Raw genomic sequence first — 24350 nt, 5'->3', positions numbered from 1 at the left:
GAAAAAAAAAAAAAAAAAAAAAAAAACACGAGTCAATCGACACCCAATAACAAATAATGGTTTTGATATGGAGATGAAAAAGAAAAAAAAAACTATAAAATTTTCAATCTTCCGTATACCTCTAACCCATCTTCTACTCATCCGTCATCTCTCTGACGCGTCCGTCTGCGCAAAAGACACGAAACGCGATGGCGTCTCAGCAATTGTTAATCTTTCGCGATGTGGTTTGGCCTTGTTCGGTCAGTGGCTCGGTGTAACGTACAGATAAAGTCCGCGGCGTGCGTGCAGAGTCTATATACGACGGCGCCATTCTACAAGTTGGGTCGAGGGCCTTGACTGTTCTCCTTTGTGTCCGCGATAGCTCGTGTACCGCGACTATACCTACTACGCTTCTGAGAGCAGTAGGGAACCGGCCAAGGTCCCCGGCAAAGATGTGCCAGACACACCAGCGCACCGGAGTTAGCAGTCAGGTACTATGTGGGTATGCAGGAAGCGAGCGAATTGAAAAATAGCCCATAGACGATCGGACCAGTAAGCTCGCACGTACTATGTATATTGCATATATGCGTGTATATAGATATATCGCTACGGCGATACCTGGAAATTCAGTTTCTCGGGATCCATCATCTCCGAGTTCTCATGATTTGCCGAATTGAAGTGACGAATATGAAGGAAGAAAAAAAATTGGAAGAAAAAAAAATGTCCTCGTCTTACGAAGGTGTCACTGACTCCCGTACGTAGGTGATCGACCTCCGTCGTTTCCCCTCCTGCCACCCCCCACCTTTCCCCTCTCCGCCTACTGCTGAATTCCCTACCCAGCAGCAACAGTACACTTCCCCTCACCTTCCGAATCACCACAACAAGTACTCCACCACCACTAACTGACGTTCGAGTAATTCTTCCCCCACCACCACCCTACGGTTTCTCCTTCTCTGTCTTGTCCGCAAACGTGAGTCAGTGACGTAACGCCGGTTATTCAACCTGGTTGGATAGTGACGAAATGCCAAGGCCCATACTCGACTCCGCGAAAGTTCCACGCAACCGTTTATGCCCGTAACACACGACGAACCGTAGAGGAGTCAGCGTTAGATACCGACTGGGATTTATTACGTCACTCGGCGATCTACCCATTTAACGTCAGATAGTAAATGGACCGCTTTGTCAAATTTTGCCAATCTCGCTATAGCCGATACAGTCCGTTCAAAAAGTTCACCTCCCCACGTGGCCTCGACTCGTGACAACAGGAAGCTTATCCACGATCGGCAATACCTGAAATCCAATTGTGTCCCGAGTGCAGAGTAAAAATCGACACACGTCAAGCCGCGTGTTTGTGCGAGCGACGAATCTAGTGCGAACGCCGGGATTTATAAATAGAAGGGACATGCGCGACGGTGGGAGGAGCCTCGTGTATTAGGATACCAAGACGTTAGAGGACGGAGTGCGCGGGCTCGGAGCGGCAACCGAAAGTGCTTATTGTTTACTGTCGACAGTGGCGTTACGTCACCTAATAATATTCCCTTATTGCCCGAGGCGCAGGTAAATTTACCAATCAACCGACCGAGCGATCCATTCGAAAACAAAGTCAATTATTATCGTTCGGACAATGCATCGTCCAAGGACTCCCATTATGCTACCTATCTCATTATCATATATATAACTATATATGCACGTAGCTATATACATTCGCTGCTAAGCATAAAGGTCGTTGCCCGTAAATCTACCAGAAAAATTGACCGCCGAGCAGGTAAGTACGTCGCAAAAATAACATCCACACTCTACGAGAGTTCCGCGAGGATCGTGAATCCGCTTAAGTCCGACCGAAAATATCGTATAATCGAGTAGATGCGACTGCGATAGCACAGCCAACCAGGGACTCAGGGAGTCCAAGGATCCTGTCGCGCGTAGCTCAAGCTCCAGCCGCCAGCACGATTCCGTTATACGAAGATCCTTGGACTCTCGAGGAGCACGTGAGGGATACGAAGCGAACTGTAATGATACACGGGCGCAATGAACGCAGGGACAGGGGGTAAGTCCAGGGGGTTCGAGGGGGGGTAAGGGCGGACAACACGAGGATAAACCGATGACCGGGGAGAAGAGGTAGGTAGAGAAGGAGAGCGGCTCTTATGCCACATATGGGAGCAGAGTATATACAGGTACACACATGAGCAGTCACATACGTACGTTCAGGTATCCAGGCTACAGGTATTAAACTGGGTACGTAGCGGTGAGTGACCTATGGCTTCCCCTCATAGCTACCCGCGAATATTCCGTGTCAATGTACTTAGCATATGTGGAAGGCCACGTATGTGCCAAACCTGAACCGTGAACTTTACGTACGCGACAGCGTAATGTGCAACGATAACTCCCGCTCGGGTCAAGAGTCGTGGAATTTTGAGAAAAAAAAAAAAGAAAAAAAAAAGATTTTCATCCACTCAACCACTGACATCTAATTCCAGTATGAGACTGTTGAACCGTGTTATGAAATGTGGAATGTGTTTTATGTATACATTTATCTTACGACTCTGGAAACGCTCGCTCTTCGCCCGAAGATCGACGCCAATTTCCGATTTCATAATAAAGCATCCTCGCGATTTATTCTTATACCGACGAGATGGGAATAAAGTTTTTTTTTTTTTTTTTTTTTTTTTTTTTTTTTTTTTTTTCTTTCACAAGTACGTGTCGTAATGTCATTAGCTGGAGAACAATGGAATCATCACGGGTACCAACATCTAGCTCAGCGCGCAGCCGCTAGAATAAAAGACTAGATTGACTTGAGTCACGGGTTACGAAATTCCGCAAACTGTCTCGGGCGGTATGCGTGAGAGAGAATAAGAAGAAAAATATATATATATATATATATATAAAGAAGGTTCTCGTAGGAAGGACGGAGGAAGTGGATTGAAGGAGAATGCGTGAAATGGGTCGGGGTCAATGACCACGGGTTCTCGAATGAAATTTTTATTAGGGACAAGACGGACGCACTGTTGCCTTTGGATATTACGCAAGTGCCGTTTCACAGAGACGGATTAGGGCCTGTCACTCGAAATTACGAGAGCTCGTTGCTCCGAGCCCTCGACGTTAATAATTATGACCAATTGAAATTCTTAATAAAATTTAACAAATTTTCGGGATATGACGTTTACGTTCAACGTTTTCAAGTCTTGAGACAAATTCGACTATGACCGTCTACCCTATATATATATGCATCCAGCACCCACGCCCCCTCGCAAGAATCCTTCGAATAAAAAAAAAGCCGAGTACCTCATAGAGCCAGCCAGCCGATCTAACAATCTCTTGTGCAAATGGCACCGGCAGCAACGTTCGAAAATAATCTTGGCTCTTTCGCAAGGCGTCTCGGTCCAGCGCAGAAAGCAAGGCCACCAGGTCGTAGGCACGACCTGGTTGCGTCTACTAGCTTGTACCAACCTAAGAGGAGAAGGACTCGGATCGCGATCGAGTCTTCGTTCACCGTGGGCGACGAGTGCGTGAAGCTTCCAAGGACTGGTTGCTTCTGACGCCGGGTCGTTTGAACGTGCAAAGGCAAACGTGACTAACGACAGTAGGTCTGAGGACGATTGAGCCAGAGCCAGTAAGCGTTTTCGATTGCGTGACGGGAGAAACCAAAAATTTCGTAACCATACGCGAACAACGAAAATTTTCTTATCAAAAACGCTAGACAGGGTAATAATCATAAAAAAAAGGAAAAAAAAAAAAATCCAAAATCAACAATTTCCCTCCCTCGGTCACATTGCCCAATTTTATCTATACCTGCCCCGCGCCTGCGTACAACGCCCCTGTACGTTTGGTATAGGACTTCGACTGACGTGTTATTACACATAAACAAAAAGCCAACGCGTAACGCAGAAAGACTCGTAACGAAATGCTCGATAGTGTTACGGGGTCCATCTAGGAAAAAAAAAATCCGTGAAAGTAAGAGCCCAGTACGTCGGCCTTGATACGTACGGGGTTAGCGGCCGATATTCAGGACGGCCAAACCCCGTTTTGCTCGTTGCTCAATATCAGCCATTTGGACACGTAGAGCTTCGTAACAGCGATGCCGAGTCTTACGAAATTCCAACACGGGTCTTTGTACCAGACTACCCTGGTGCATAGAAAAAAAAAAGGGCCTAAAAGTCAGTCCCAATTACCAGCATACCAAAGTTCGATGCGAGAAAAATGGAGATACGGAAAACCATATTAAAAAAAAAAAAAGGGCCACAAAAATAAAGGGCCGTTCAAATACGAGAGATAAGAAGAAATGGTCGGGTGGGTATCTCCCGGGGTCAGTGCTGCTTTCTCCGACGGCCACGATCGAGAGTAAAAGCCGTCGTGGAGAGTAGTTGAGAGAAAGGGTGAGAGACAGTTGGGAGGAAAGGGGGGGGCTATACCGCTTGTCAACAGTGGGAACGGACTATGGAGAAGAAGCGAGAGAAAGGTGAAAGCACTCTCACCTCGTCCGAGGCGAACGGAAGATCTCGGGTTTTTTTTTTTTTTTTTTAATCGTGTATCGAGAAACGCGGTCGATTATCGAGCGGCCAGTTTTACGAGTTACGCTCGACGAAGGTATTTATAGTCCTACTGCTGGTATCGCCGTTCAGGATTCGGATAATGATTCACCGAAGATTCCTCGGACGGGCCGAGTTTGACTGATAGCGAGTTGACGGCGTCTATCGATCGGTGGCCATTTTGCTTTTGTTACGACTGGAAGAGCATAGGCGGCTAGCCAGACCCGAATAGCGGGCATAGACCTCGTCGCTCCGTTCGAACTTCGTGGCCCTGAGCCTTTATGAGCCATTGCGACATTCGCTCTCACCGAGTCGCCACAGACACGGGACGTTCGTGTGTCGGCCGCGCGTAGCTCTGCGCGCTGGATTATCCATTATTAAACGACTTTTACGGGAGCATGGTCAGAGGCGTGCGCTTACCATTGGAGATCAGGTGTCGGTAGGGTTTGGACAGGCTACTGGGCCGTAGAGGTTCAGGCAGTCGAAATTAACTGGTACTGGTAGGTACAATGAGGGTGAGCGTGATCGCGAGGAATGTATAGACACAGATGTGCCTCGGGATAACCTGGCATTGGATAGTAAGTGGAGCGCCTTATCGTTGCTGGTCTGGATTTCGAGAACGTGACTTTATCTGGGCTGTAAAAATTTTCCATAGGTTTTTGATAAATTCATAGACTCAAGACGAGTCCACATGAGGTAGACGGTCTACTGGGCGGTTGATGCCGATTACGTAATTCCCGCCTGTATCGCGGTTGGCTGGCTGGCGTCATTGGGAAACGCGTTTCGTACCGTTTCGAATGTGGGCCATCGGCACATCTAGTTGAAAAACAACTTAGGCTAGAGCACTGCGTCACGGTGAACACCATCCAGGATCCTATTCCGGGATTGTTTCGGGCTATCGTCTAAATGCATAGTTCGGGAGAAAAACTGGGTGGCAAGTTGTCTGGGTGTTTGGTTTCTTGAATAGATACAAAAAAAAAGATATATCAAATGTGTACCGCCGGTTTGTAGATGGCAATAAAAGTTAACCTAAAAATGTATATCCCGGCAGTTAATAAAATTCAGCAGGTGTACCGCGATACAGTAAACTGGAGACAATGGCTCGTTTTCCGCGCGTAACGGTAAAAAACGAGTTCAATGATTTGAAAATCGCGGTACGTGAGCGAGCGCCGACCCGCGGCGAAACGGTGAACTAGCGCGCCACAGTGAGAGGGTTTACGTACGCTAGATGGCGCGGCGGACGCTTCGTTCTTCCGGGGGAGCTCGCGGGCAATGTCAATGCCAGCGAGCACGTGAGCCCGTCAAGGAAATCGATAACTTTCAGTGTCAAAGCTTCCCGTAGGAATACAGAAGGGGGGTTGGAAGGATTTCCGGGATGCCGAAGCCGAGTATGCCTGCCGAACCTAACCCTGGCCATGCCCACGAAATCTAATGGCAACACAGTCTAATCCGCATCACGAGCCAATAGAGGTTAACCCAATTTGCTGAGATGAAAACTCTACCACGAATGCTAGTACGGTGAGTAGGAACGATCCTTTAAACAGGTACAGTAGGACGAGGATCTAAGGAAGAAAAGGAGAAAGAAACAACGTGCTATGGTCGTCGGAGCCATTAGCTGGGTAAATACGCCCTAAGGATCTCGGAAAACCGCTACACTAGTAAATTACCAGTCCGACACGAAAGACTCTCCTTTCTCCGTTCCTTTCGTCACGCTGGGTCCTGGCTTTTCCGTCGACGCCGAAGCCCGTAATTTTTCCGTGATGCGCAAAAGCAAAACCGAAAACCGATTCTACGAGCAGGTACGTCACGCTAGTCAAGCGGATACCATTTTAAGGACAAATTCAGCCAGAGTGGACCGAGTTAAATTGTCAAAGGGCCACCACGGACTCTCCGGACAAGACCAGCCACTATTGACTTCGCGTACAAGACGATGGACCGGATGGAATCTGAATTTAACAACATACGGATATGGCGGCTTACGCATCTTACGGAAATATCCGTAACTTCCCTGGTCTGCGGTTCGACCTCATCCGGGTTCGATTTTGAACATGCGTACATGAAAAGTGGAACCGCACAATATCACGAAATAAAATATTGATAAAAAAATCAACCAGTCACGAGTCTAAGATACAGTCGAAAAATACGAGTCACGTAAGTCGATGCGGCGGTAAACAATCTTGTTGTCTCGTAAGCGAAGCAACGTTAGGATAATCGTGTAAACGTCGTTCGACCATCCAAAAAAATTGTTTATCCATTTCTCTACGTCAAAGTGTGTTTACGAATTTTTTGAAAATTACTTCTAACGTATGTGCCATGTATGTATTTTTTTTTTTTTTTTTGGGAAATTTCTACTTATTTATCAACACCGACAAACCTTTCGTTTGGCAGTCACGTTCCTTCTGGCTTTTATCAGCGTCCGCAACCACGATCGTCACCTCGCAGATCTCGACGGGATCTTCGACGATGACGTCATCGGCTATCTCGAGCACAGCCAAATCGCAGTCCTCCATTTTCGATACCTTGCGCGACTCCTCAATAGTGAAAATCCGAAATACCGAAGGAGCCCTGTGCGAGGGCAACGCGTACTCGCGGGGGTTGATCCATGAATGACCGAGGGATGAGGCTGCGTCCCTCTCGCGCAAGCGTCGACGCCCACGCGACTTCGACTCCTAAAACGACGCCGGACGATTCCCGCGGCACGGAACAAACCGAGGTCACGTGCGGCGCTGAGAAATTTAGTAATACTTTAACCTCTCGGTACGGAAGGTGCACTTGTACTGAGGTCCGCGAGCCAGAAGTCACTGCGGTACCAGAAATTTGCATTGTTCCCTGATATCGTAAGACTCGGGCTACGCGTGAAATCGTTGTCCCAAATTCTAATGGACCGTCGAGGTCGAACCAGACACTTTCCTGTATGCTCGAAACGACCTAAAGATATCGAATGACCCTGACGAAGTTTCTTACCGATGGTGTCCCGGAGCAAATATTTCGACCAAGTACCCCAAAAGGCTCTCCTCGATATAAATCGCACGAAATGGTAATACCTAAACTTCTCGAAGCATAAAAAAAAAGTTCAACATCACCGAAACAAAGCTCGGGTACGATTGATATATCTGGATAACTTAATTGAACTCACAGTCGGAGAGCGCAACAGCCGCGTGTCAGAGTCCTCGAAACACTTACCTGTAAGAAAAACAATGAATTGCGTTAGAAAAATTGAAAGTTGGACGACCTTTAGAAAAAGAAAGAAAAAAAAAGGAGGTTAAACACTTTACAAGCCCTATCGGTTCGTTAGCCTCGTTGTAAATACGTGAATCAATGTTAAAATTAAGATAAATTATTTACCACAAATACATAATCGATACCCCGGCCAATACCATTAACGGTATCTCAACGTAAATCCCGTCGGAAAGTATCATATAGCCGGATCTCACGTGTGACCCGGAGCGCTTATTGCTCGCGAGTACCGACTCGCGAAATATGAATTCCCTGCCGTACCGACCCTCGCGAAAATACGCGAAAGGACAGTGGCGCCGCTCAACGGTGTCCCAGGCAAACACAAGTTGCGCCTTTCGATCTCGACGCTCATAGGACCCGGAGCGCGCGCATGCGCACAGACACCACTGTGAAATCCCTGCTGTACGTGTATCTTGGAAACTCACCTAAGGGGAGAAGCCGATGACGACAAAGTCGACGACGGCGGCAGAGCGGGTCGTTGACCGAAAGCGAAGGAAAGTGGGACAACAGAGCGAATTCAAAGAGCTAATACTCGAGGCCTTGAGATTACTGACGCATGCGCGCGCCTTCGACGCAACTCATACCTACTGTCGCGGTATATATAGATATACCAGCGCCACGTGAGAGGCTCTATTCTCTTGACTGGCTAATGGCACGCGAGATCCCGGCCATTGTTGCATTTGCGGTACCCTCCACGCTTATGGGTCCTTAAGGCCCATACCCACCGCCGCCATTATTACGTGTACACTGTCCACCACTACCACCTGTACTCCTCGTATCACTATATACCATCCGTATACTATCCACAGAATCGTACAGGGTGACACGCTCTGTTTGTCACGCTCACCCTGAACACGTCAATTTGTAATTGCATCAACGATACAAAATAATATCGAACGAGAGGGGGTGGGGGGTGGGAGGATTAAGTATTTTAATATGTAAATTTTTTTTATATACCCATTTTCTTACAGCTACCTAATAATACAGCCAGAACAATGTATTTCGTGAATTTTTCCTTCTCACGATGCTACTGACGCAAGAGACTGGTAAAAATTTTAAAGAAATCCTATGAGTCCCACAGCATCGTCTTGTATGCACGAGTCCCAGGCACCAGCTGTTCTCCTTTCGGATCTCGAGTAAAAATTTCAATCTTTCACATAGGTTAATACGAGATCTCGTTTTCCAAGTGTATCCTCGCGCACGAGTGATACTAATCCCAGACTTCATATACACATATATGTATACGGGTTTATTAAAATCCCAATAAAAAAAAATTATTTTCCACAGATGTCAAATTAATTTTTCATCCATCAAGTACAATATAATTGCAATGAAAAATTGAATTTTTCATCCGTCCTTGATCAGTCCCAAAAATTATACCTGTACATATGGAAAGGTGGGATAGACGATAAAGTTCAAAAACTAGACCTCGTGTCGATATAGTTCAAAAATTGAAATTTTTACTCGCAGTAGTAAAACCGCATTCGTAGCATGGGACCAAAGGTGTGCATTTGGCAGTGCACTGGCTGACCTTGGCAAATCAGGAAATTAATTCTGTGACTGGTGAACGTTTTAGGCCTTATCGTTGGTCTTTTCTGAAGAATTGACTCAGTACCCCCCTCCCCCCCCTTTGTTGCCAAAGACCTTGCACGCGATTCGACACTCGGCCAACTGTGCGCTATCAGGAATTTTGTTATAGACACTTGCGTTACGAGATAAAGGAACAATATCGACAACTGTTCGCGTGCGCGAATAAACATGCGACTTCGGCGCTCTCGAACGCATTTGAAATTCATTTGTGAAATTGCGGTGAACGAACGGGCACAGTGATTTCGTCACGATTTCACATACCCAGTAACAACCCGCGTGTTTACATAAGTTTACGTTCTTTACATAAGGGAATCCGTTCGCAATTTCCAAAAGCGTCTATGCATAGGTATATATATATATATTTAGGAATAATTTACCAACCTTACCAACAACGGCAACGAGAGTGCATGTACAGTCGCTATGAAAATGTTGAATATACCTACCTACGGAGCCGTGCAATTCTAACGGCGCTCGTAGTAATAAGGATAAGTCAGGATTGAATTGCGACATAGGAAAAGCGATACGTTCTCTCAAGATCCTTTTACTTTCAATTTTATATCGAACGGCGACTCCGCGTTCTCGTAATACGCAAGTTCGTTCGATAGGATGGAAAAAAGATGTAGACGAGCAAAAAAAAAAATTAAAGTTTTACAAGCAAAAAAAAATATATATAACCCGCTCCTAAAAGGATTGGGACCGAGAAGAAAAATTTGAAAAACAAAAAAAAATTTAAACAAAAATGATCAAAGAGACTACGAGGGACGCCCAGCTAGCGGAAGTTACGTGCTCTGTTGCAATTTGGAAGAGTCGACCGATCGAAGTGACGGCCGATTGGCGACTTCTAAAAAGTGAAAGCCGACCGGGAGGAGTACCTTCGTGGTTACGATAATGCCCGGGACATCTGGTGGCAGTCCCCAAATAACGTGGCGATACGGTATAAAAGAAAAATATACTAATCGTAACATCGAACCCAAGTCGCAAGTGTGTTGGACGAAAATGAAGAAATCGGATAGTAAAAATGTCTTTCTAGATCTCGTGTACCGCGAGAGTTCATAGAAAGTTCGTGAAAGTCCATGCAATTGCACTACCGCCTGCACTTCCAGGTGGTGACTTGGCCGACTGGGATTTGTTGGGCGATATTACGAAATCTGCACACAGCATTGTCGCTGGCGCGTCCGGTGCGCTGGAAACGTTATTATGAACTTCACTGTAGCAACGTGGGGGCTGATTTATAAAATATTCACGTGTAGCGTATAGCCGGTCATTTCGTGGGGATAAGAAGGGGGCTGCGGAAAATGGTACTACGGCTTAGGCAAACGATCGAGAAATATATATATATATATATATATATATCGAAATATAGAAAACGCCTATAGACGGTACAAGGTAAAATTATGAGCTCGTAAAACAATGAACGGACTATCGATCAGGGTCGACGTGAAATTGTGAAAAATCATTACACCCCACCATCGAGTGCACCCCCACGAAACGACAGGGTATTATGCGAAAGGGGTGCCATAGCGAAAATATCCTGGCACCCCTGGGGGATCGTAAACACGAATGGTTCGGCGGAATCGTGTCGGGGTTGACCGGGTTAGAGGTCGTCGCGAGATCATTGCCCTGGGAGTCCTGAGTTCAGAGAAGGAGGGCAGGTGAGCAGGGAGGGGGTAGGGGTGACAGTGGGTGGCATTGACGTCAACCGTGTGGCCCCCCGACTGAGATGACGAGGAAGGGATGAAACACGGGGTGCAATAACCCCATTAGGATGAGGATGATGATGACACAGGGTGGATCCAGTCGATATGCAATTTCAGCACCTACGTCATATCCCGTGTAAGTGCTGGCTCGAATGCACCTGAAACGACGTAGAGTCTTGGTCGAGGATCCATGTATACAGGTATAGTTAACCAAGTACGTAACGATTAACTTATGAGGACGTCGCGGAGGATTTGAAAACTTTTTTTTTATAAATCTTTTTTTTTTCTTTTTTTTTTTAAATATCGTTCTTGCGCAATTATTCAAGCATGTAGCCACGTATGTAGAAATAGTGGGTTTTGTCATCTAATAAGCGGATACGCGTAATCCGACACATGACTCTCTCTCTCTCTCTATACATATATGTATATGCACGGTACAGATAAGCTACATAGAGATAGCAATGACGGTTTCCTAATCGAAGTGAATGACGGATCGTTATGGATCGACGCACGCGACCTTCGAAGCCGGAATCGGACACAGACCGTTCATCGACATCGAATTAGGATAATATATATATTGTTAGAGCTGCTTTTTCATTTGCGAATGTTTGACGAAAACAGATTTTTTTTTTCATATCTCGCGTAATCAGCAGCTGGGAAAGCGACGGGGAATCACTTTGCATTGTAAATCTGAAGTGCAGTTGGCTTTGCTCCGTGACGTCATGAATTTAAAGGCGAAGAAAAAAAAAATAAAAAAAACAATGGCTCGTGCTCCGAGTCTCGTAGAAAGTAAATTAACTATATACACCGTGCAAATGGTGAAAGTCCTTCAATCTCGCAGACGACTTTCCCGCTATGCCTCGGGTCCCGTTTACACGATGCACGTCGCTGCCGTTCGCAGGCGCGTTGCTACTGGAAGACGCGAATTCAGTTCTGCCCATGTACGACCCAATTGATTTGACTGACTGGCTGAATAGCTTCCGGCATGAGATACGGGGAAGTTCTAAAATTGGATCGGTAGGTGTGTGCACGTGGTATGTATATTAGTTAGATTCTTGAATATCGGACCGGTCCCGTTTTATACACCCTTGCATCTGAAAATGGCGGCTCGTTGCCCCAGATAGGGGTTGACCTCGTGCGACTTGAATGCAGCTGCGGTGGGGGCGCTGGCTTGGCTTTCGCTTCGCTATTGGCCAATATCAACGATCTTAGGGGATGAACGGACAGCCGAGGCTTCCGGCGAGTTTCTAAACTGCTGCTATGACGTCACACAGCGCGAAGCGAGAGTAACAGTGATTTCGAGAGAATTTTTGGAGTATGAAAAAAAAAAAATTATTTGCTACGAAGAGCATGCATGGGTGCGTGGGTCGGTGTAGGGAAGTAAAAGTTTGAGGGGGATGAATTTTTTTCCAAAACTTGTTACGAACGATCGAAAAAAAAGGGATTTTTTGAATTTACGAGGATGCGTGTCGTTACAACAGGCGAAACGACTTTTTACTGCGGTATTAACGGTAAAAAAAAGAAAATCGCAAATTGGGGATGGTACTGTAAAGTAGTTGAGGTAGGTTTGTTTTTGGGGGGAGGGGGTTGGTCTTTTTTTTTAAAGGGATAATTGAGTCTTCGTTTTTATTCGTTCTACCGGAGAAGACGAGGTGTGCCTAACTGTACTAGAAAAAGTCGTAGAATTCTCAGCATGCGCGTACAACCCTTATAAAACAGAAAGGGTAAGTCGAAAAGTTAACCCTAGCAGTTTGGAAGAAGGATTGACAAAGAAATGGAAAAAAAAAAAATAAAAAAAAAAAGGTAAAGAAAATTTTTCTTTACTAAAAGTCAACTCTTTTTACCTCTTTTAACTCTTTATACCAGTCATTTTCCCAAGTACGCACCTCCGCAGTTCAACCCTATCGTAAAGCCGTAAAGGCTTAAGGGATTAGGGCGACCGTGCATATTCATTTTTACCCTTCTTTAGCGAAGTTCTGCGTTCCGAGGTAAAGGGAGGCATTTGAGTCGTCTCCTTTCGAAAAGTAATTCGTAGGGATTCGTGGGATTGTAGTGTCCGCGGTAAATGAAGAAAAAAAAATACGGTAAAACGTTTCACCCTCTTTTTTTTATACGCCTTGTTCTCAACTTTTTTACAACCCTTTTTTAACCCCCCCCCGGTACGTGAAGTCGGCTGAAAAGTCACTAGAACATTCCTCGAGGAAGCGTATTACCCTTGCGCCTTTATTGACCAATAAAAAAAAAAAGGGTAAACCATTAAAGAATCAGTAGGTTTAAAAATTTCCAAAATAAAACTCACTCATCTGTCATCGTGAAAAAAAAAAAAAAAAAAAAAAATCTCATCACGGAAACTGACACTTGAAAAATCAGATAACGAATTCTTATCAGACTGGAATTCCCTATCAGTCCCACGTTTCCTCCGTATAAGCATATCATATCTACAGCTAAGACGGCGAAGAAATCGAATATTAATAATACGAGACACGAAAGATGTCTAAAATATTTTTTCAGATACCATTTCGAATAATCTCGAAAACAGTCAAAACCCTCAGAAACCCAGTCTAATCAAGTCCCGAAAAAAAAAGGCTCAAGTAACCAGGCTAAACGCGAGGTCTATCTGCGCTGTTGAACGTTGCGAAGGTGGTGGTAAATATTACGAGGGTGGTAGTGAGCATTATGGAGGGGGGAGGGGGGGGGATGACGAAGATATGCGCGCGCTTAGGTCACGAGTTCGTTGACCCCCGACGGTTCCCACTCACCCTAACTAGGCCAACCTCGCCATCCCCGTGGGTCGGCGGGTCGGCGGGTCGGGGGCCGAGGTCTCCCAGGCAGTACCGAGCGAGTTCTGCTATTTTCGCGGGCTGTTATAATCGCTATATACATATATACACACACGTCACAGAAAAGCAGGTACAATCAACGTTATCGAGAACATCAACCCCTTCGTAAACTTTATTTTCAACGTTCTAATTTACAGCGACTCGCTGGAATTCTAAGAGCGTTCAATTAAAATGAATTTGCGTAGAATTTGAAAAAAAAAAAAAAATCTTCCCTAATTCTCAAATAACGTCAGACGAAATCGACGAGAACAGTGTTAATTTTGAAGCAACGACAAATGATTGTCCCGTCGGCAGGACCAGTGGGGACTAAATGCGATAAAAGCTCCAGGAAAGGAATCATCAAGAATACAGGGGTCGAGTCGGCTCTACGTCGAGGTATAAGGTTAGGTTATACCGTAGAGGGGTGGTGAAGTTATAGACACAATATCTAGAGCACGAGGCGACAGGTTGGTAGAAATGCTATACTTGGCAGCGTTCTGGGAGGGGGTTTGCAATACTGGGCTACCCTGCTGGGTCAGAGGTCGTTGCTCCGAACAACTTCCACCCCCCTACGACTGAGGGTACGTTGCAGTGTAGAGTAAAGTGTGTAGAGGAGGCTCGTTTGGATATCCGTGAAACCTCATCGATCCTCATACAGAGACAATAGCAATGTGCGTTAGCAGTACGCTGAAAAAAAAATCAAGCCTTATTCCGTAGGCTAAAATAAAAATGATGAATGAAATAATCGCGTTAATTCAAACGGCGCCAAAAATCTTATCAAACGATCCAAAGGTAGATTGACGTTGATAAATTATTTTCTACCCCCAACCGAAGTGTCCTAGGAGCGTAGCATGAAAACGTTCGAACGAGAGAGAAAGAGACAGTTCCGAGTATGGAGAACGAGAGAGAAAGAAGGAAGAGGGAGCGATGCCGAGAGAGAAGAAAGAGAAAATGAGTCAGGCGAAAGGTACAAAATCATTCTAGTTTCCCGTTGCTGCCAAGAATGTCTTTTCCCTTTCATCGGTATCCGGACAAACCACCTCAGCGTCTTCGACTCCTACCAGTCGACTCTTACTTTCTTCCCGGCGAACCATGACTCAGGTGTGCGAGACCCCTCGTCTGCCCGATCGCTCGAGTATTTTAGTAGGCACGCGCAAAAATAAAAAAATAAATATCATTCGCCACGAAAGGAAACAAGTGCGACTAGGCACGAGGTAAAAAAAAGAGAGACGAAAAAAAGAGAACCGCGTTTCGCGTATTAGGGAACGGAGAGAACGGGAGTTTTGTTTTTATTTATACGACAATTCGCAAGAGTGACTCTGCTGCATCTCGTAAACAGAACAAACGCCTTACGTAAGCCCTTGGGACCGAGGCTCGACCGGTCGCGTTAAGCAGACAGAGAGAGACACGCGCTGGTGCTATCAGCGCGTACGTGTTTGTCAGCATTTTTGCAATTAACAATTTAAAAGAACGCGTGCCCGATAAGAGCGTCCCCGCAGGCCGTGATAAGCTACGTGACACCGTTCGAGGTTATTCACCTTGGAAAATAAATCGGAGGGACGAGGGGCGGTGGGTAGGGGTACCTAGAAGCAGGAACAGCGGATGAAGAAGAGTGCGAATCGAATGGGCTGGGACGGACGCGGAGAGAGGGAGATTCTCTTATCGTGGTTCTGGCGCGAGGCTAGAACGGGCCCGAGCGCCTCTCCCTATTGGTGGCTCGAGGGGCTAGCCTCGCGCGAGGTGTCCCACCAGCCTCTGGCTGCCGTTACGATGTATAGTTATAGCTGGCTCGGACGAAGCTCGAGTCTCGAGTCAACGCTCCGCGAAATGCGGTAGGGGAAAATTCAATCGAGGTCATCGGGGACCGGGAGGAGGCTAGGGCATTGCCCGCACTTCGGCTTTTGAGGTTAGCTAGTCGTCAGCGTCAGCGCCACGCAATTAGAAAATACCCGAGGGTTTCGACATAGGCTTCTAGGAGTCCTGACTGGCTTTGCCTGACTGACTATGAGTTTGGGAGTTTGTGACGTAATGCTGTGATTATCTTAAGGAGTCCCAGCGATAGGACGCAGGACCAAGGACAGCCGGTTGGACCGTCCCTACAGGGTTGAAACCAATCCTTTGGCTGTACTGGAATGCAACCATGAGATTGCAGGTTGTAAATCAAAGTAAAAGGGTTGTGCTTGTTTATAGGAGTCCCCTGACTTTAACGAGTCGACGAAATAAAAAGGTGACTCCACTAATACGAGTCAGGCTTAATGTTGCTTCCGCAAGAGAAAGAGAAAGAGAGAGAGAGAGAGAAAGGGGGGATATAAAAAGAATGAATGGTGAGAAAAATAAGTCGGCAAGAAAAACACTCGAGGCGTCGAGGCAGGTCAGTGCACGGATGCACCGGTGCATCGTTCGGCCGTCCTAACGGCTAACGGAGAAAGTAAGTCTGAGAATCATAAGCGAGCAGGCGAGAGTAATCGCGGTCCAGTGGCGCGGCTTAATGTACTTTCTCCATAGAAAAGTATTAGAGATCGCGTGTGAGTGACGGTGGAAAAGAGGAGACTCGTGGTACCGTGTGAGTATGTGTCTACGATAGGTAGAGAGACACGGCTGGGTAATTCAGTATCGCGTCGTTACATAACGGGCTCTGGCCTGACTAGATCATTCGTACGGCGAAGTGTACAAGCGTGTGCATGCGAGCATCGCGCTACTATGACAAAAGACTATAGAGACGTCGAAAGAGAGAAAGAGAGAGAGAGATGAAACGAGGTATACAAACAGATAAATAAATAGTCAGGGAAGAGAAGTATACAGTGAGCCATAGTCATCGATTAGGTTCACCGATGATGGGGTAGTACGTGGACGTAGTTACGCACTCACGCAAAGCAGTGCCTCACGCACGTACGATGAAGAAGCTACGACATAGATAGAAGTCGAGCAGGGGAGCCATTCCGATGTTGATGATGGCATAAGTGGTGGTGACCTTCGGCGCTTGCCGTGGGTGGGGATTATTCGCGCGCCTGGTGGGAGAAACCCAGTTCGAGTTTGTTGAACCGAGCCGACGCCGATTGGCTACGCGTCCTGGAGTTGAGCCGCTCTGGCGCGGAGGTCCTCGGTTAATTTCATCTTGCCCCAGTTACAGGCCGGGCAGGGTGAACGAACTAGCCTCACGCCAAGGCCCCGCCGACCTACTTTCCTTGAGCGGCTCGACCAATCGGAGTCGGCCGCTCGCTCTACGCGCGGAGCCCGTCGCGAGGCTAGGCACGGCTATCTAGGCTAGGACCGCCGCGAGCAAAAAGGCGCCGAAGAAAAAATCGCCAACGCTGTGGAAGGCCGAGGGGCAACGAACTAGCCTCGCGCGTGGCCCCGCGACCTACATTCTCCGTCTCTCTCGCTCCCGCACGCACTGCTAGCCCCCTCTCACTCTCTCTCTCACTCGCTCTGCCGCTGGAAAGTGAAACTTGCCAACGCGCCGTGGCGACTGTCACGAGGCTATCCTAGGTCCGGGCCGTCCGTCTACTTCCACGGTGCAATTGCTTATGCACGTAATTCTCGACTGTTTGGCCACTTTTTTCCATCGTAATTCGAACAAACGTATGTGGATCGGTTACTGATGAAATCATCGCTTACCGGCTAGTACACGTCCGAGAAGGTTCTCGCTGTCCTGATGACCGTTTCTATATGGCTGTTGGGATTCCTTCTCGTTCTCAAGATTCTCCAGAGGCGCCGGCAGTATGTCGCCGCTTTGTTCCTCGGCGCCACCGCGCGACTTGTACTCCTGAACCGTCATTGTTTGAACACACCAATCCTCAACCCTCCTGTCTATCATTCCCGGCAGTCACGTTGCCCCGTTAACGCCGAACTCGGTTTCCCCTTTTTTCCCAAATATATTTCCTCAACACACCAGTCCACCCCGTGCGCCTTCCGCTCAGCTTCTTCGTGTGCTGCACCGTCGTCTCTGCTTTAGCCCGTAAATCAGCATACCACCCTGACGATCTCACTGTCACACGGTTGGCACCCGTGATTTACACTTTGCTCTCGTCCACTCTGTCCCTCGATATTCTTCCGTTTAAAAAACTCTCCCGTATCCAAAAAATCCTCGAGCGCGAATCCCGGACTCTATTTTTCCTTTTTCTTTTTTCCTTATCAAGACAATATTAACAAACAAAAAAACTGTTATGTCGATCCAAGAAAATTACGGCAAGCGTACGGCTTCCAGGCGATTCGCGTTGTCCATAAGACAAGAGCAACCAATGTCCTCCTCTCTTGTTTACGAGGGCGAGAGTGTCGTTTTAACAGTGTTCAGCGACCGCGTGGCCTCGCCAACTAGCGAAAGAGAGCGTTGGTGGTTGTGTATGACGTGCAGTGCGGTACTCAAGTGAGTTTGCCGCTCGCGCGGCATATCGCGAGTCGCGCGCTTGCGCGTCCGACTATCGCGCCGCGTAAAGCACGTATCACGATCCATGATCGCCCCGTTCCATTCCGTTCTCCGGTTGATCGTGTATATAGGTATACAGCCAGCAAGCAAACCCCGACAAGGCTGTCAACCAAGGAAGTCCATAGACGGAACCCGATCGAAAATTTGTAAATGAAGAAAAAAAAATTTTTTTACTCAACCAACATAAACTACCGTTAACAAGAAGCATCGCTATGCTGGGTAGCTAGGTCGGGGATCGAACGTTGATCATAATATTTGCGACAGGCTGCGAAGCCTACTGCTCTCCTACGGCCAATTGGCACGCTTGACCCGTCATTAGGATCAAGGATTCCCGACTGTGGATTACGCACTGGCTCCTATATAGATCTTCGAGCATGGACCGAGCACGTATGCTGTGTAAAATTTTGTTACAATTCATCATGGAATTATTTTTGCCGATCGATCCCACAGTGCTTCTTTCGTCATTGGACATATTTTTCTTTCCATTGATTCCACGTGTCTTTTTTTTTCCTCGTAAGACGGCACTGCACGGTCATATCGCAGTACGTTCCCATACGATACTACTGACTCACTAACACTCGAGAGTGAAAGCCGTTTACCCGAGAGAGTCACGTCTCCAAAGCATACCACGAATACCCGTCTCTAACGTAAGAGTTACAGGTGAGCGACTCATCCGGCAGATACCCTCGTGCCGGGGTCCCGCTACGCGCCGTTAAAGGCCCTTTTACCACGAACCACGACCTACCCAACTCGGTACTGAGTCGTTTCGCCTCGTTTCGGTCTGACACTCGGACGAGCCCGAGTTATCTTTCGGTCGGGTCAGACCCGCCGGTTGGTATCCGTAGAATTGACTTTTCAAATATTTCAACAACCATCGTGGTCCCTCCTTTCCGCACCAGTTCAGGGATGAGTCGATGAAAACTGGTTCTTCCTTATGTTTGCACGAAGACAGCGAGAGTCACCGAGCGTCCTTGGGACACCCGTTATAGATACGTTAAAAGAAAGAGTTACGATAGGAGTATAAAATTTTGAGAAAAAACTTTTTTTTAAATTCCCATAAAATATTTCCTACCATAGATATCCGGCCTTTAGCACGTGAGCATCAGGCTTCACGGGTTTGGGTCTTGTCAACATGAGGGAGGCCCGACAGTAGTTTGGCTCAGATTTATAGATGGTCAATGCGCACGGGGTACAAGGGTCCTACCGGAAGTCCCTTTACGCCTCTGACTCCGAGACTTGCTTTGCGCATGCGCCGTAATCCTTCCACGAGTCACCCTACCGACTGTTCTTCGCGTTAGCTTGCAAATAATAACACAGTCGCTGCAACCGATCTAAATTTCTTCGCGATCGATACGTCAGGGATTAAGCTGACCTCATCTATGTGCCGATCCTGATCAGGATGATCCTGCACCTTCGTGCTTGGTATCAATTTACAAGACGCGATCTTTTCCGACGATGCGAATAACCGGGTGACCAATTAATCGGCACTCGCGAATCGGCAGCGTCGCGGGAACTTTTCTGAAGCTGCTCCAATTATTTTTAATCGGGCAATCGGCCCGTCCGCGTCGCTTCCTTCGATTTTCACCGCGAGCCTTTTGTTTACCCCCCGGACAGCTTCGCGTCTGAGGTAATCGCCGAGACGAGCTGGAATCGCGGGCAAATTCGCTTGCAAAACCTACGGCCGAGTCCATATGTGTGTTACTAGGCTGCGTACGTACGTGTTCCAAGTACCGAAGTCGACGAGGTTGACTCCGCACGTTTTCACGCGACTCGATCTCACTTTTCATCCTGACACAAGACAACAAGGGTATATCGCCAATTTTCAAAATCCCGTCCGCCTCCATTCTCACAATGTTTATCTGTCGTATAATTAACATGCCTGTAAATAGGCATATACGGCCGTATGACTTTGCTCACCGGTTTTATCTATGTGTGGGTCGTACCGCGGGTTGCGCAATATTTATAAGTCAACAAAAATGAATATCCCCATAACAATTTATACGTTTCGAGTAGATTGGGAAATGTAATAATTTTTTTTTTTTTTTTTTTTTTTTTATTATAACGGTCACCCATATTTTTTGCTGGTAACGCGTTACGCATTCTCACGCGATATCGGCTAATCGAATCGACGGCTCTGGGCGATGCCGTAGCCGTTGCAAAAGTATTACTGTGGAATTACGCGATCCAGACTTCCTGCTACTGAAAAATGCCAAAGACCGTTAGTTACCTATAGGACGCCGACTGACTGTTGCAACGCGGAAAGAAGAAATCCCACGCGAAATCCGCGACGGCGAGTGCTCCGTTTCTAAGGTGGGATATATATTGTATGTATATAGGATTGAAAAGCATTGTCTCAAAATAGGAGTGGGACTGGTGTCAGAAGTATCAGAATGCAATAAGGAGCTGCTGCAGCGTGTAGGCAGTGCGCACGAAACTATCAAAAACCAGACAGACCGGACTTTGACGGCTGCAATCTCATTGGATCTTGAGAACACATTTTTTCCTCTTTGGCACCGCCAATTTCTCACCTGAGAATTCAGCCGCTGAATTACATATATCTACGACGCCATATACTTGCCGCCGTAGTATGTCGATAGTCGAGCTGGACGGATGTAAGGTTAATGCTGTAGGTGTTATCTCGAAGCGAGTATTGATTTAATATGGAAACGCCATTTGTGTTCTCGTACTTTTAGCCTAGATCCGAGGATGAATTTTTCTCAATCAATTTCCCGCCGTCTGGATGGATGCATTTAACCAGTCACCCGTGCTGGCGGGATTAATACGACAAGTCTGTATAGGTATTACGTATTTGGTAAGTACGCGTTTCCAACAGGGCGACACTAGCGCCGCGTGACTTTCCTGGACTCCTGGATTTCGCAATTCCCATGGCGAAATCTTTAGGGAGCACTTGCACTCTGATACAGATACAGTGGGGGATAATACATCGTGGGATGTTTTAGTGACGCTATGGTATGCCTATTGGCGAATTCACAAGGTGCAATGACTGTAGCGACAAGTATCAGGCGTAATACCTTCAGGTGTGTTCTCAAAGTAAAATTTTTAAAATCGTTCGAGTTACAGCAGACCAGAGACCACGTCGAGGTACGATTACGTGAATAAATTATTTTAAAAAATATTAGCGACAAAAGAATCCTGAGCGGGGACGTTTCGAAAATCGCGCACTGCGCGTTCGCCTTAAGACATTGGTTGCTGCGAACGGCTGCGCTGGTTGCTCAAGAGGTCGAAATGGAATGCGCTCCGGTCAGCAGCAGCAACCCTGTACGATCGGGGATTGTGGATTCGCTCGGGTGGCTTGAGTGACATGGGACTGGTCGAGTTATTCGGTGAACGTTGGAAATTCGCCCTAAGGAGTTTCTTTTACGGTTGGAATAAAAATTTGTGTTAATACCAACATGTACGATGGATAGTTGGGTTTGTAAGAAACGTGATATGAAAATTGACGCGTTTTCATGTGCGATATGAAAATTTCCATGCGACTTAGCAATAAAGGCGCATTCGCATCGTCGCTTATCATCCAAGAAACATCCTACGGAGGAGTTCAACCTCATTTCCGTGTTCGGATCTCGGTTCTCGACTATAGACTTTCCCGACCTGACCGTTCCAGTCAACCTACCTAGGTAACCTACTCCCTAACACCGAAAGAGGAGCAGGACCTACTTACCCAGATTTTGCACTAGATATCGACCAAGCAATTAAATGGAAGATGGATGAGCACAGTCGAGCGAACACCATTTTGAATCTTCGCTCGAATCTCGATTGCGCGATTAAAAATTAATTGGAAAGATAATGAAGAAAAAAAAGTTTCGCGAAAAAAATTTTAAAAAATATTTTTCGAATTTGCAAATATTCCGCACGATCCTCGCGCGAATTGCGTCATTTACTTTCACTGCGTTCGGAAAAATTCGACGATTCGGTATAGAAAGCCCTTTTCTTTGCGATCGAGAAACAGACCATTGAATCTTACGGGTAGTCGCGAAAAGCTACGACAGGTGGAAATTTTGTAGTCTGACGTCATCCAGCCCGGCCGTAAGAACGTCACTTTGCTTATGTTTACGATTCGATTTCGCGACGTCCTGGATATTGCTAAGGATTTGTTTTCGTGCGACGCGTAAGAAGTGCCACGTCAGGCTCGTATTGGGATCGCGCTGCATTTCAGTCCTCGTAAACAAAACGACGCAATCGCAAAATTGCGCGCTAATGGAAACAGCGGACGTGCGTCCTGCCACGCGACATTCTCTCATTAATCCTGCCGGCTCGGGGGATTTTAGAGGACAATGCGGAGAAATTGATTACGGGAACAAGTCGGCGCTGCCCAATTTCCTCGTTTTCGGCGCAGTTCGATTTCTTGTCCGAGAACTTTGTATCCGCTGTGGAAGGACGTGTTCAAGTTTTATTTAAAAAGAAGCAAAAAATTAGTCGCACTCGATTCACTACGCGTATTCGCGACCCAATGATCTTTTATCGGACAGGACATTGTCTGGATCACGTATTTATATTTTTCTTTTTAGATTTCCTTGCTCCACGTATGCAGCGAGCGCAACGAGTGTCCTTTTGTGCAGGAAAAGTCGAAGACAAAAATTAAAAAAAAAAAAAAAAAAAAAAAAAAAAAAAAAAAAAAAAAAAAAAAAAAAAAAAAAAAAAAAAAAAAAAAAAAAACGTGTAATCGGTCTTTCGTCGAAACTACAAAAAAAAAATTGGGACCGATTGCGCAATCGGATTGTCACTCATGACGATCGCGAATGTGCTGTCCGACGAGTCGTGCAAAAATTCGCAAAAATAAAGTGACGGCTCGCGTAGGAGCAATGATAAAAAATAATAACAATATACTCAACGCGAAAAATCACACGGGTCGTAGGGGGGACGACTCCGCGTCGGATTGCGAAAACCGTCCGAAAAATTGTATAGTGCGCAAGCTGCGTTTGGCAAAATTGCAAATTAAGGAAGTGCTAATATCCAGTGAAAGCCATGCGATTTAAAATTCCAGTAGACCTGATTTGAGTTCACGACCCCGAACCCAGGGTGGGAGTTGGCTCACCCGACGATGGCCGTTCTGCGATAATCGGGTCGCAGCAGGCCAACCCGAGGAAACTTTCTAGTCAATTGTCGCCTTTGTTATCGTTCCGCCTTTATCGGCGTGCCGAAAAACCAAAAAAAAAGACTAAGAAAAAAAATCTATAAATTCTCAACCCCCGATTAAAATTTCCATAATTTCGAAATTACCGCGTCAAAGGCGTTTACGAACCTTTTGCCGCACAGACGAGCAGCTTCCCCGAGGCCTCCCCGTTATCGCCGACGGTTATCCAAAAATACTAGAGAAAAATTCGAAAATGAACTTTGGAAAATTTTTTTTTTTTTTTTCGAGGACCCCATTCCACCGAGTTCCACGAAGTCAAGAGACGCGTACGCGTTACACGGTTTGTCCTCGACACGTGCAGGTTAATGGATGCTGACTGGGACAGTCGTCCGTTGTGGAGAACCGCATAAGTGACGGGTTCGTCATAAAGGAGCGTAAACAAGCGCCTCGTTCGAAATTATCAATCTTAAAATGTTACCCTTGAATCGGTGAAAGGAAAAAAAAAAGTTTTACCACCATCCATACCAATGCACAGCTGAATAAGCTACAACGCTTGAGGTATCGTTCAAGAGTCTCTCCCTCTCTCTCTCTCGCGTTACCTCAAACCGTATCTTCATCGTAACCAGACACCATAGCTTAGCGCGACCCAACAAAGGACCTACAGAGACGACACTCTTTTTCGCACGTATTAAGCAAGCCTAACCTTGACACAACCAACACTCGACCGAGTTTAGACTTCGGTGCGTCCCAGATGAAGGTACGGAGGTATTTTCCTCAGGGCTCTTTTCATTTAAAGATACGTGCAACTAAAGCGTGCACGTTCCAATAATAACAGAGCAGAACAATGCAGTTTGGACTCCGAGCATAGAAACCAGATAAGGTCGTCGGACGCTACCGGAAGTCATGATCCAAGTGGGAGTACACCGAGCAAGATGCTGACCTGCATCAAGATGCATCGGCGCTATCTCGAATAACGATACA

The 24350-nt window shown here is 46.6% G+C and overlaps 1 protein-coding gene and 2 long non-coding RNA genes across 5 annotated transcripts in view; 2 read left to right on the top strand and 1 right to left on the bottom strand.

Annotated features, from left to right (window-relative positions):
• LOC107272499 (nuclear hormone receptor E75) overlaps window positions 1–24350 on the bottom strand; it is an 89219-nt gene that overhangs the window by 29781 nt on the left and 35088 nt on the right. Inside the window, exon 1 of one of the 3 annotated variants that reach the window (XM_015749704.2) lies at window positions 17467–18194. The exons of 1 other annotated variant lie outside the window; for it this stretch is intronic. In XM_015749704.2, coding sequence (XP_015605190.1) covers window positions 17467–17665 — 199 coding nt within the window. In that variant the 5' untranslated portion in view covers window positions 17666–18194. Of the gene's footprint in view, window positions 1–6879; window positions 7031–17466; window positions 18195–24350 lie in introns of those variants that run through there. One more of the 3 variants, XM_025089761.1, reaches the window with a different exon arrangement.
• Window positions 5777–6646, top strand: LOC112495059. The gene is made up of 3 exons (XR_003061229.1): window positions 5777–5975; window positions 6050–6304; window positions 6380–6646. It is a non-coding gene; the product is annotated as an uncharacterized LOC112495059 (long non-coding RNA).
• Window positions 21269–24350, top strand: part of LOC107272500 — a 60190-nt gene continuing 57108 nt past the window's right edge. The window contains exon 1 of the long non-coding RNA XR_001538963.2: window positions 21269–21376. This is a non-coding gene — a long non-coding RNA (uncharacterized LOC107272500). The remainder of the gene's footprint in view (window positions 21377–24350) is intronic.

The sequence above is a fragment of the Cephus cinctus genome, unplaced genomic scaffold (assembly GCF_000341935.2).
Source record: "Cephus cinctus unplaced genomic scaffold, Ccin1 Ccin1_scaffold1184, whole genome shotgun sequence".
In the NCBI taxonomy this organism is placed as follows: domain Eukaryota; kingdom Metazoa; phylum Arthropoda; class Insecta; order Hymenoptera; family Cephidae; genus Cephus; species Cephus cinctus.
This window is presented reverse-complemented; position numbering and strand designations above follow the sequence as displayed.